General features: G+C 52.0%; 1 protein-coding gene across 1 annotated transcript; it reads left to right on the forward strand.

The window, feature by feature from the left end:
• Nucleotides 1-3245: 3245 nt before the first annotated feature.
• Nucleotides 3246-6313, forward strand: TPBGL (trophoblast glycoprotein like). The gene has a single exon (XM_040489369.1). The coding sequence runs from the start codon at nt 3555-3557 to the stop codon at nt 4731-4733; it is 1179 nt and encodes a 392-aa protein (XP_040345303.1). The 5' UTR covers nt 3246-3554; the 3' UTR covers nt 4734-6313.
• Nucleotides 6314-13812: the final 7499 nt, after the last annotated feature.

Raw genomic sequence — 13812 nt, forward strand, 5'->3', positions numbered from 1 at the left:
AGGAAGCCATGAAAGCTTCCTGGAGGGGACAGAACCCAAGCTGAGCTCTGACTGGGCTGTGCTGAAGGAAGAGAGTCAAGGGGAGAGAGCACCCCAAGTGGGGAAAAATGTATGAGCTAAGATACTTCCACCGGATACATCAGAGAATGAATACAGCCCCAGACACAATTGGACTTACATTTATTGAACACCTACTGCGTGCTGAATGCATGGCAACATGGACAGAGAAGTTCCTCCAGAGAAGAGAGACCCCAAAATAGCTCACAGACTTGGTTCCAGGGAAACTTGAACAGAAAAGGGGAACACCTGCATAAAGAGGAGAGGGGAGGGGAGGAGGAGGTTGGGTAGGGACATTCACAGAGACTGCAAGTAGAGATTCATTCCTTTTACCACCTATCATGAATTTGCTATGCTGGGGGCAGAAGGAAGACAAAACAGGGCAAAATGACATGGGAGCTAATTAGTCCCAGAAAAGGACAATGCCATGTCCTGTCACAGAGGAGACAAGGCCCCCGGGCCCTGGTTGATAAGGCTTTTCTTGTTGCAAATCACTTTCCATTCACATTGTCACAACAGCTCTGAGAAGACTAAGAAGGATAGGAATTCAGAAGCCCATCTACTTTCCAGAAGTTGACAGAGGCGGAGAGAGGTCCAAGGTCACACCATACCCATCCTGGCGTCTGTAGCCGGCTTCAGTTTCCTGGGGGCAGGATGAGATTCCCTGTTGCACTGGTCCCGCAAAGATGCGGCCAATACCTTGGACAAAGGCCTGGGCAAGGAGCCTGGGGCCAGGTCCTAGGCTAAGCCCAGACAGCCACTGGCTTTGAGGCAAGTCCCTGGCCCTCTGGCCTCAGACTCCCCACTTATGAAACATGGCCATTGCTTTATTCTCTGGTACCTGATGTTTCTAGGTTCTCTCTGGGCCTCCATCTTCAATTGAGATGTCTAGCTCCCCCTTTCCCCCCTAAGGCTGCCTGCTGTCCTACAGCCCTTTCTCAAGGAGTCCATCAGCACACCAGGAACCAGCCACCATGGGGTCCTAGAGAGGGGGCTCTGGCCTTGGCAGTTGGTTTGTAATTCCTCAGAGGCTGGAGGCAAAAAGGGTTCTATGCAGTGGGACAGGGAAGCAGAGACCTTTCCATCCATCCTTCCATCTACCCACCTACAGTTACTGCACACTCACTGGTGCTAGTTCCTGTACTGGAAACACAATAGGAAGAAGAGCCAGTGCCTCTCACCAGGGAGATGTCAGAGCTAGGGCTTAGCATTGATATGGGCCAGGAGTGGCGGGAGTACAGTAGCTGAGGGCACAGCCCCAATGGCTGTTTGAGCACCTGTGCCCATATGAGAAAAGACATCTCAGCCTGTTACTTATACAGACCAAGGGCATGGTGGAGGGCAGGAATGGGCTCAGGGTGTGTTGTCCAATCTCTGGATGCATGTGCTTGCATGCATGGGTCTGTAAGCTTGCCCCTCAGAGAATGTACCCAGGAACCTACATAACAGAAAAATGAATATTCAAGTGTGTATGTGCTTATGAATGTATGGACACATACCAGGATGTACTCAAATCTATGTTAACATGTATGTATGTTACATGTATGAATGAGCTTGCATGTACTCGCATGAGTTTTATCTGAGCCTGCCTGCAACCATGTGCAAGCTTGTGCACACCTTCCTATACATGTGTATGCACACTCAAGTAAGCATGAGTCTGTATTTCCTCACATGTGGATGTACCTTGGGCTGTTCATGTGTCAAACTTGCTTCTACATGTACAAGTACACATGTGTGTACATCTTATAGACATGTCCAATCCTGCACATGCAACTTCTTGTTCTCATCTGCTAAAAGCTGGGAGCGATTATGGGAATGGGGAGAGAGATGGAAGGGGGAGGGGAGCTCCCACCCCCCACGCCAGCATCAACAGACCTGGTCCTTGATGTTGTTGGTCTTTGCCTGGGACCCAGCCACCGCAGGGTCTGCCTCTTCTCCTTAAGTGGTATTGATCTGTTGGCCAATCTGTTAAATATAACCTCAGGGAAGAAGTCAATCCAACAACTGTCCCTAATTCAGGAGAAAGACTAACTGATTCCTATGGGGGGGAGGGTGGAGCCTCCATCCCAACCAGCTCTGCTGATACCAGAATGGCCTGTGGATCAAGTGTCAGCCTCTCCGGCCTGAATAATTCATGTCAAGGCAAGGAATGCTCCCTTCTCGGGAGCCTATCTCTTTAAATCAGGTCTGGAGCTTCCCAGTTCTGAAAAAAAAAAAAAAAAAAAAAATCCAGAACAAAACAAACCTATAAGCAGCTCAGCCATGGCCCCCTCTGAGACCCCCCACCCCCTCCCAATGCTTCAAAATCTACTCCAATTCTCCAAATCTTTGGAACTCCAAACCCTCTCACCCATTCACCATTTACAGGTGGGATACCCTGGAAGGGAGGAGGGGCAGTCAGTGGTATCTAACAATCCCAGGCTCCTGAGACCCAGCAGAACAATCAAACGGGGTGCCCAAGTACTGGGAGGGGACAGCAAAGAGCTGAATCACCACACCCATCAGGTCCTAGGGCCTAGGAGAGTGCTTGGGGGTGGAGTCCAGCCTGGTGGAGGAAACCAGATGTAAGAACTCCCTGCAGAGCAGCCAGTGAGTTGGGGTGGGGGGAAAGAAAGGAGGAGGGGGTGTCGCTGACACCCCTGGGTGAAGGTAGGATGGGGTTGAGAAAACGTTGGTCCCACAGGACCTGCAAGAGTGGTGACCCAGCCAGGCCTAATGTAACTGGGGTTGCTGAGGGGGGAACCAAGGCTGGGGATTTTCCAGTCTCTCCTAGCACAGACCTCTCCTTGGCCACACAGATCAGGAAGAGGCTGAAAGATGAGTAACTTTTTCAGCCCACCCCTCACCCCTGCCTGTGTTTGAAGGGGGAACTCTAAGGTCCTCCCCACAAATTCTCGCCCTGTGGTGCTGACCCACCTGCCAGCTCTCCCCCGCCCGGCCCCGCCCCACACGTGCCTTAGAGGGAGGAGGAAGGAACCAGCTTCAACCTGGGGGGATGGGGGGAGATGAGGGGGAAGCAAGTCAGAGGCTCGGAGAGCCAAACTTCTCGGCAGCCCCGGAGCTGGAGAGTGGGGGAGAGAAAGCGCAGCAGCGGAAAGCTCTGATTCTCCGGAGCCTCCCACCCCTCCTCTGGGCGAGGAGGGCGCGGAGGCTCCTCTGGGGGAGGAGGAGGAGGCCGGGAGGCGGGGAGGGGGGAGACAAACCGACAAACCCTGCCCACTCGGCTCCAAGCCCGGAACGGCCGCGGAAGTCGGAGGCCGGCGCTCAGGGCGAGGAGGGCACCGGGGGCGGGGGGCTCCGCTCCCCGCCTGACCCCTCTCGCCCCAGACAGGAAAGTGAAGGCTCCTCGGACTTTAGAGCCAGCGGACGGACCGACCGCGACCGCCAGCCGCTCCGGGTCAAGGACTTGCCCCGGCCGCCCCCCTCCCCGCCCCCCAGGCGCTCCGAACTCACTGGTGAGCGCGGCGGCCAGGGCGCTGGATGCGGGGGCAGCTGCGATGGCCCCGCGCTCGGGACAGCCGGAGCAAAGGGGGCCGCTCCTGCCGGGGCTGCTGCTGGTGGCGGCGGCGCTGAGCCGGCCCGCCGCGCCCTGTCCCTTCCAGTGCTACTGCTTCGGCGGCCCCAAGCTGCTGTTGCGCTGCGCGTCGGGCGCCGAGCTCCGGCAGCCCCCGCGGGACGTGCCGCCCGACGCGCGCAACCTCACCATCGTGGGCGCCAACCTGACCGTGCTTCGCGCGGCCGCCTTCGCCGGCGGGGACGCTGACGGGGAGGAGGAGGAGGCGGCGGCAGCGGGCGGCGTGCGCCTGCCGCTCCTCAGCGCGCTGCGCCTCACGCACAACAACATCGAGGTGGTGGAGGACGGCGCCTTCGACGGGCTGCCCAGCCTGACGGCGCTCGACCTGAGCAACAACCCCCTGCGCGCGCTGGGCGGCGGCGCCTTCCGCGGACTGCCCGCGCTGCGTTCCCTGCAGCTCAACCACGCGCTGGCGCGGGGCGGCCCCACGCTGCTGGCCGCGCTGGACACCGCGCTCGCCCCGCTGGACGAGCTGCGCCTGGTGGGCCTGGCGGGCAACGCGCTGAGCCGCCTGCCGCCCGCAGCTCTGAGCCGGCCGCGCCTGGAGCAGCTGGACGCGCGCCTCAACGCGTTGACCGGCCTGGGCCCCGACGAGCTGCGCGCGCTCGAGCGCGATGGCGGCCTCCCCGCGCCGCGCCTGCTGCTCGCCGACAACCCACTGAGCTGCGGCTGTGCCGCGCGCCCCCTGCTGGCCTGGCTGCGCAACTCCACTGAGCGCGTACCCGACGCGCGGCGCCTGCGCTGCGCCGCCCCGCGGGCGCTGCAGGACCGGCCTTTCCTGGACCTGGACGAGGCTCGGCTGCGCTGTGCCGACGGCGATGCATACGGTCGCGGGGAAGAAGTGGAACTCGCCGGCCCGGAGCTGGAAGCCTCCTACGTCTTCTTCGGGCTGGTGCTGGCGCTCATCGGCCTCATCTTCCTCATGGTGCTCTACCTAAACCGCCGCGGCATCCAGCGCTGGATGCGCAACTTGCGCGAGGCCTGCCGGGACCAGATGGAGGGCTACCACTACCGCTATGAGCAGGACGCCGACCCTCGCCGCGCGCCCGCTCCGGCTGTCCCCGCAGGCTCCCGTGCCACTTCCCCGGGCTCGGGCCTCTGAGTGTCACCCCTTGGGGGTTGATGGCTGTTCCTGCCAGCTTATGACTTTACTGGGGCTCTCTGGCTTGAAGCCATGGGTATGAGACACCCGCGAGTTGGGGGCTTCGAGACTTGCCCCTTCCCGGCCTGAGACCTTTGGATTATGGCATCCCCCCGACCCAGAGACCCCAAGCTATACCCCCTCTCCCCAGCCTCTGAGAGCTCTCACCATCAAATATCGAGAGACACCCCCTTCTGATTTCAGAAACCCTACTTACCCATCCCAGGCTCTGACACATCCCTCCTAAACCACCAAAAAGCATCTTCCCTTTTCAAGACTCTTCAGGAAACTTTGTCCTTCAATCCGAAAGCCCTGAGACTGCCTCCACCACCCTGTACTTTGAGGCCTGCCCTCTCACTGGGAAACCATCCTAGACATTACCGACTCCCATCTCCAGCTTGGAGACCTCAACTTCCTTCCCAGGGCTCAGGGACCCTTACATCCCATTCTGGTCTCAGAAGCAGAGCACCCCCACCTGAAGGTTTTTGTGGACTTCGAACCTTTTTTCTCATCCTGGAGCTCTGAGCCCTCCATCCTGCAAACACCCACATCCCCAGACTCTGAGGGTTAGGCACCCTCCCCCAATAAGGGGATGTGTTTCATACTGCCCACCACCGCAGCTCTGGCTCAGGCTCCTCCCTTCCTTGGCCCAGGCTTGGGGCTCAGCTCCAACTGTCTCCCATCCTCGGGACAGTCATACCCCATTATAGCCTTAGTATGGAACCGATCCTCAGCCTTTCTCACCGGGGCTCTCTGATCCCCTAATACTCAGTGCTTGTTCCTAATCTCCAGACTCTCAGCTCTTCACCCGGATCTGAGTTTAATCTCCCTGCCCAAGTTTTAGGCTATCTATCCCCTCCTACACCCATCACTTGCATTCACTATCCACCTCTGCCATTCACTGGGTCATGGTCCAGTGAGGAATCCATTCCTGGGATGTGCCCACCCCCTTTCCTCCTAGGATGAGCTCTCCAGCCCTGCAAGGCAGGTGCAGGTGCCAAGCGTCCTCCAACCATACTGGCCCCAACCAGATGCCCATGAGGGAGGAGAGACTCCTGGGGGTTCAAAGTAGTTGGCTGGGCCTCAGAACCAGGGTCACCTGTACACTGTGGCCTCAGAGAGAGGTAGGGGAGGGGCTCTGAAGGGCTGGGAGCTGCTCTCCACACACCCTTTCCCACCCATGTGACTCTTTTCTCCCGGGGTTTCCTTGCTGTCATGCCCCCCTCCCCCATGCCTTTTGGAAGAGGTGAGGGGCCTCATTTCTTGTCTCAGGCACAAGCCATCCTGTTTAGGGTCAGAGCCTCAGTGCCCTGCCTTCTGCATGATCCCAAAGCACAACTGGTGAGTGGGGAGGGGGCTGCCTCTCCCTGACTCCCATCCCCTAGGTCAGGCAGAATGGCTGGCCTGTGCTGCCTCTACACACAGGAAGGCTCTCCTCCTTCAACATATTGGCTGAGGCCTGCCTTCCCACCCCCACCCAGGACATCTGGATCTCCCTTGGGCAGTTTTCTATAAAGTCTGCAATAATCTCGGATACTCTACTCTTGTAAGTGGTGCCATGTCATTCCTGCTGTCCCTGGGGCATTGAAGGAGGTGGGAGGGGACACTTGGGAGGGCGTTTTGGACCCCCCTGAAGTGAGGCGGTGACCTTTGGTGTCTCCGCCTGGCGTATGGGGGAAGAGATAGGCTCCGACTGCATGTAGCAGGCATGGAGGGACTTCCCACTGTGATTGCATTGCTCTCCAAGCCAGCCTGCCTTTTATCCTCTGAGAGGGGGTTATCCACAGCTCACGTGGGATCCTACACTTCCTCTACATCCTCTTAACCCTGTCATTCTTCCTCATCACTGCGGTGAGGGTGGCGGCTGTGGGGGAGATGCAGTTGGACTGACAAACGCTAGCATCAGATGAGGCTCTCGGGGAGGAAATCCAGCTACAGAGAATCAGAGGCAGTTAATTCAGGCGGGAACAGAGGGATCATGATTTGCCACTTTGATATCATCCCCTCTGATGAGTTACCTGACATTCCCTTATGACCTGTGCCATGCTATGCTGTCCTGGCTAGAGGGCTAAGGACTGCACCTTGGGTATGCAATAGGAAAAGCAGCCTAGAGGTGGAGAGGGGTGGGTGTGGATAAAATGACCCCTCGAGATAATGTGGAGCAAAAAGACAGGTGGGTTCTGGGCCAGTAGGGCCAGGGTAAGCGGCGTATCTCCTGCCCTAAGGTCCCCAGACTGGATTATTTTGCATTCATGGTCTTGGCGTCCTAGAACTACATGGCAGAAGGCTAGAATTCTGGCATTTTAGAATCTTAGGGCCACATTTTAGAATTTGTGCCTTCTAGACGCTGGAAAGGACCTCAGAGGTAAAGTGGGAAGCCACCTAGATCATCCCAATAAGGAGCACCCTCTTTCGATGAGGAGCTCACTCCCTCCTCTCCTGGGAGCATCCCTCTCATTGCCAGAGGAGTCTGCCTGGGACTCCCTGACAGTGGCAGCTCTGCCCCGGGGCCAGGAGTGTAGGTCACCCAGGATAGCTTTTCACAGAATTGGAGATGGTGCCATGAGTCTCCTTATCTGTTCCCAGCAAATTCCCTACCCCTTCTCCCAGTCATTCCTCATGAGAGGGGGTCAGATTCTCTTGAAACGTTCCCATCTGTGAATGACCCTCAAAAGGTGCCCTGCCAGTCCCCCAGGACAAAACAGTAATGATCTCTCTAACACAGGTTAGAGAACTGTGTCTCTAACAGGTCACCTCCCCAGTTCCAAAGATATGCCCTCGTAAGGTAACATAAGACTGCAGTGAGTCCTGGCGAATAAAGCATGCTGTTAGCTGTGGGTTCATTGTCAGCAAAAATCTCTGAGGGTTTTATATGAGAGCTGCTGTTAAGCTAAGTACCAAATCAATAGTTGTCAAAAATCAACTAATTGACTGCCTAATGTATGCCAGTTCATATTTAACCTCAGTGCCATTCACTGATTCCCGTTAAATGTCATTTCTGGGCTGCCATTCTTCTTGCAGCCTGCCAGTGGCCTTTGGCCGTATGGGACTATCAACAGGTCCCCAGGGCCCCTAGCCTTGCCTCCTCCACAAATCCAGCCAGCCATTCAGCCTCAACTGAATACAACTTTGCCAGTTCTAGAGAAGCTAATGACCCAGGGAGAATCCTATTTAATCATGATCTAGGGAAAAGAAGTCCCAGGAAACAGAGCTTAGAGTAGGGGCCCCTGGCCCAGCCTTGAGAGGCTTCTACTTAGAGGAAGTCACATTTGAGCAGAGTTTTGAAAGAGGAGTAGGATTTTGAAGAACGGAGAAAACTCAGAAGTATCAGCTGGGCAAAGAACTGGAGGCAGGAAGATCTTGTGAGTCTGAGAATTAGAGAATACCATTAATGGCTGGGGTTAGGTAGGTGGGTGTGTGTACATAAGTCAGATCTGCATTCCTCGCATTCTTCACTGGGAGGCTCTGGAGGGATCTCTTCCCTTAGAGGATATGGGAAGCAGGATCACTGCACGGTGCCTCTTCCTTTTTGCTCCCTTCTGCCCATCGTTTTTGTGCCAGACGCTGGGCACTGGAGACAGAGAGAGGAATCAGACCTAAGCCATGCCCATGGGAGCCCAGATGGGCAAGGAGATAGGGGCTGTGGCTTCCACAGGAGCCCAGAAGAGGCCTTGCAGGAAAGGATAAGATGGAGGGGTCTGGCTGGCCCTGACCTGATACCGTGATGCCACCCACCCCTCCGGACGGTCTCAGCAGTGCCGAAGTCTCATCGATCGAATGACCAGCCTTCCGCTCTAATCATAATGCTTCTTATGCTGCTGGAAGTCTGAGGTGGGCAGGGGGGTGCAAGGGCCAAGTGCCAGGGGGAAGAACTCCATCTGGTTTGTCCCCCTAAAGAGAGAAGAAGGAGAGAAAAGGTGTGTAACAGTCAGAAATGTGATAGACATGAAACCAGCTACGCTCTTTGAGAAACATGTCAGACACCCCAGGGTTTGTGGCCCTGTAAAAGCTGAAATTTCCTCTCAGAAACAAAGGGAAGCAGTGGCCTATCTCCTTGAGAAGACTTTTACTTCCGCAGCCCCTTTCCTACCCATGCCCTTCGGGTCTGCTGTGGGAACTAGGAAGGGCCCGGTTAGAGTCCAGAGGTCTGGGTTTCCATCTGAGCTTGGCATTATTTGCCACACCATTTGGTCCTCTGTTACAAATACTAGTTGAGACCCTACTGTGTGCCGGGTGCCGGAGATACAACAGTGAACATGGCAAAGCTGGCTCCTGCCTTCCTGGCCCAGTCCAACATTGACCTTGGACACCCCGTGCCCCTCTCTGGTTCCAGGTTCTTTTTGTCCAGGCTGGGACTGGACTTGTGACCTCCAGAGGTCCTGCCTGCTCTCACTGAAGGTCATCTCCTTCATTAAGTCTCTGCCTGGCAGACTCATGGCCCTAATTTATGGACATGGCCTTTGCTGGACTGGGAGAAGCGATGGGGCAGTTAATATTTCTGTGGTAATGTGCTTGGTGGCCTTTGGAGTCCCCTCCTCCACCCCCTCCCTCACCATCCCCACCCCCTCCTTCAGCACCGTCCCAGGCCAATTCACCTAGGGCCGGCTGGTCCCATGAGACCACTTCAACTAACCCTTCATTGTATTGATGGGGAAATTGAGGCCCAGAGAGTGTAGGAGGCCAGCCAGGTCACCCCAAGTGTCAGAATCAAAGCAGATCCAGAACCCAAGATACCTCTGGGGCCATCCCTGCCCTACTCTAGGTTTGAGTATCTGGCAGGGCTGTCTCGTCTCCTCACTCTCTATCTCCATCCCTCTGGTCATTCTTCTTAAAGCCAGACCCAAGCCTGTGGTAGCCTAGAGATGGGGCGGGGGGAGGGGAGTGCAGTGGGGAGGGGAAGCCAACAACAAAGGGTTTGGAGGACTTTGCAGCCTCCCATCAGCAGCTTCGGGCAGGCCTTGGAAACCTCTTGCAGGCAGAAACTCTGCTAGGGAGTATCTCTATCCTTCCCTGAGAGAAATGAAGGGTTTGCACTGGAACCCCAAGCTCTGTGGTCCCCACGTATAAAACTCATTCTTCCTGAACCTCAGGACCTGCTGAGATGGACCAGATCCTGTTCCTGTCCTCAATAAAGACTGGGTCACTGTGATAATGGAAGCACATGGGGCCCCTAAATAAGGTGACCAACCAAACCAGAAAACTTTGGAGAGTGAAAGAGGCCACTGTTAATAGTTATATTGGGACAAGAATAATGTAGGACTGTTCCAGGCTGGTGGGCCTTGGACTCCAGTGACTTTTAACAAGACGTGAAGGGGAAAAGAAAAAGTGCTAGACTGCTAGACTAGCTAGTCTACCAACACTAGATAACAAATACACTCTCCGTCCTTGACCTTATCCTCCAGCCTCCTTGAACGTCTATTCTCCAGCTACACCAAACCACTTAGATTTTAGTAACTGAGCCCAGTGATTCCAGACCCCGTACCCTGGCTCACCTGGTACCCTCTGCCTGAAATGCCTTCCCTATGCAGAAAGCATCGGGACATCTCTAGTCCCCTCTGCTGTCCTCCCCTCACCTCTTCTTCCCATCACTACACCCGCTAGACCTTTATTTGCATAAATTGGTTTTCTGGCCCATTGTCCACACCGGACCAGAAGTTCCCCTCAGGGGTTGGGTCCAGTTCCCTTTTGGGTTCCCAGTCCTGGAGGACAGAGATTTGTGAGCACTGTCCTTGCCCCACAGAAATCCAAAGCACCAGGGAAGAAACATCACGCAGGGCTCATGGCCTCCCCCTGCTGCACGTCAGATGCCCACTCCCTTTGGCTCCCATAACCTTCCACATCATTGAACTGAGGTTGCCGTTATAGAAGATGCCTGTATGGCTAGCTCCTTGTTACTGTTTAGTAAAGTGAGAAGGCAGAAAGAAAATGCGGCTATAGAATATGCAATTGTGTAAAACATAATTTATCCTTAGCTCCTCAACTCTGGCTTTTTAATACAATTCTAACTTTCTGGCCCTCCATTTGGAATATTTGTCCATCATCCCATCTGGGTTTGACCACTGGCTCAGCCAGCTCAGTCACAGGTCTTGGTTCCTTTACCCAGAGAGCTGCAACCACATCTGTTGGCCAATTTGTGGCAAAGTGGAACGAGTCTTAATTTTTCTTTGCATACATGCGCCATCTGCTGGTGAATATAGGAAAGTTCCTTCTTTTCAGTTCCTCACCATCCATTCAAGTATTTTATAAAGTGCCTATTATGCGCTATAAGCACTGTGCTAGGAAGAAACTGGGGGTTGTTCTAGGCACTTTATATATATTAACCCATTTTATTTTATTTTATTTTTAAATTTTTTTAACGTTTATTTATTTTTGAGACAGAGAGAGACAGAGCATGAATGGGGGGAGGGGCAGAGAGAGAGGGAGACACAGAATCGGAAGCAGGCTCCAGGCTCTGAGCTGTCAGCCCAGAGCCCGACGCGAGGCTCGAACTCACGGACCGCGAGATCCTGACCTGAGCTAAAGTCGGACGCTTAACCGACTGAGCCACCCAGGCGCCCCTATATTAACCCATTTTAGCCTGATGACAGTCCTATGAAGTAGTTATTATTATTCCTATTTAGAAATGAATAAAATAAAAAGAAATGAAGAAACCAGACACATAAAATGTGAATGATTTGCTCACACTGTTAATATGGCCACACTGCTAATAAAGGGCCACATTGGGCTTAGAACCCAGAGCCCATGTGCTTATACCATAAACAAGCAAGACTTATGAGGGAAATAAACAGAGTGATATAAGAGCAATGGGGAAGGATGTCTTTGACTAGGGTAGTCAGGCAGACCCCTCTGAGAAGGTGACTTACCCTGACGGATGGGAAGAAATGAGTCTATAGGATCTATCAGTCCAAGCAGAAGAAACAGCAGGTGCAAAGTGCTGAGATTGAATATTCAAATATCGAATGGGAGGCCAGTCCTAGCCAATGTCCATAGCCTCTCCTCACCTGCCTAACTTCTTCTCATCCTTCAAAACTCAGTTGAAGCAATTCCTCCTCTAGGAAGCCTGTCTTATTCTCCATCTTACCCACCCCACCTATACCTGATGACCCCTACATAGTGCTCTCATGGCATGCCATGACTACATGTCAGCCCCATCTCCAATATCCCTCAACAGCAATTCCAAACCTTTGTTGTCATACCTTATCCTCCTATGAATCTGTGAGCTCCTTCAATGGGTTATATTATTTATCTTTGTGTCTTCAAGGGTCCATCATAAGTTCCAGCAAATGGCACATGCCCAGTAAATATTATTTGCGGTCTGTGATATAAATTGTTTACTTTCTTTTTTGCTTTATTATTATTATTTTTTTTGCTTTTGCTTTTTTATTGAGATTCAGACTTGAATAAAGTAAAATCCACTCTTTTGGGCTTACAGTTGATTTTGACAATCAAGATACAGAACAGTTCCATCATCCCCCAAGTCCCTCCTGTAGTCTCTTTGTAGCCACCCTCAATCCCAGCCCCTGGCAACTAGGGGTCTGTTTTCTATCTTCCTAGTTTTGTTTTCTCCAAATGTCATATAAATAGCATCATACATATTTGTTCTTTTAAGTCTGTCTTCTTTCACTTAGCATAATGTATTTTAAGATCCATGTTATAGGTATCACTAGTTTGTTCATTTTTTATTGCTGAGTAGTATTCCATTGTGTGGCTGTACAATAGTTCATCCATTCACTCTAACTGAAGAACGTTTGGGTTGTTTCCAGCTTTTGACAATAAAGGCATTATTAACATTCACATGTGGATGTTTGTGAGAACATAACTTTTCCTTTCTTTGGGGAGTAGCGCTGTCAGGTCTTATATAAGTATATTTAAATTTATAAGAAACTGCAGGCTGTTTTCCAAGGTGTCCATACATTTTACCTTCCCAACAGCAGTGTATGAGTGTTCCAGTTCCCCCACATCCTCACCAGCACCGTTTATTGAAAGGACAACAACTGGGTTGCCTTTGAACTTTTTTGGAAAATCAATTGACAGTATATATGCAGGTCTATTTCTTGATTCTGGATTCTGTCCCATCAATGTAGATGTTTATTCTTTCACCACTACCACACTGTCTTTATTACCATAGCTTCATGGTAAGTCCTTAGATCAGGTAGTAGATAATTCCAACTTTGTTTTTCCTTTTAAAAATTGCTTGGCTGTTCTAGTTCTTTTAATTCTCCATATACACTTTAGAATCACCTTGTCTATATCTGCAAAAAACAAGCCTGCAGGGATCTTGACTTGGATTTCATTGAATCTGTAGTCAGTTTGGAGAGAATTGGTATCTTAACAGTATTGAATCTTCCAGTCCATGAACGTGGTAAATGTCTTAATTTGTTTAGGTCTTCTTTGATTTCTTTCACCAATATTTTGTGCTTTAGAGATGTGCATCAAGATTATGCTCATATTTTGATGCTCATATTTTAATACTGAAGTATTTCCATTTTGGTGCTGTTGTTAAATGGTGCTATCTTTTTATTTGGCATTTTTTTAAGCTTTTTATTTATTTTGAGAGAGAGCATGAGCAGGGGAGAGGCAGAGAGAGAGAATCCCAAGCAGGTTCTGAGCTGTGATCAAGACCTGAGCTGAAATCGAGAGTCAGACACTTAATTGACTAAGCCACCCAGGCGCCCCTGGCATTTTCTTTTTAATTTCAATTTCCAATTGATGTTACTATCCAGAAGTACAATTGATTTTTGTATATTGATCATGTATCCTGCAACTTATATAGATTCACTGATTGGTTCTAGCACTTTCTTTGGTAGATTTCTTGGGATTTTCTATGTAAATAATCATGCTGTTTATGAATAGAGACCATTTTATTTATTTCTTTACCGTCAGTGGGCCTTTTATATCTTTTTCTTGCCTCATTTTACTGGCTAGGACCTTCAGTAGGACGTTAAATAGGAGTGATGGGAACAGTCATCCTTGCCTTTTTCCCAATCTTAGAAGAAAATCATTCACCACTACCACACCATTTCACCATTAGGTATGGTGT

This window comes from Herpailurus yagouaroundi, unplaced genomic scaffold (genome assembly GCF_014898765.1).
Source record: "Herpailurus yagouaroundi ecotype Mexico unplaced genomic scaffold, PumYag 180, whole genome shotgun sequence".
NCBI lineage: Eukaryota > Metazoa > Chordata > Mammalia > Carnivora > Felidae > Herpailurus > Herpailurus yagouaroundi.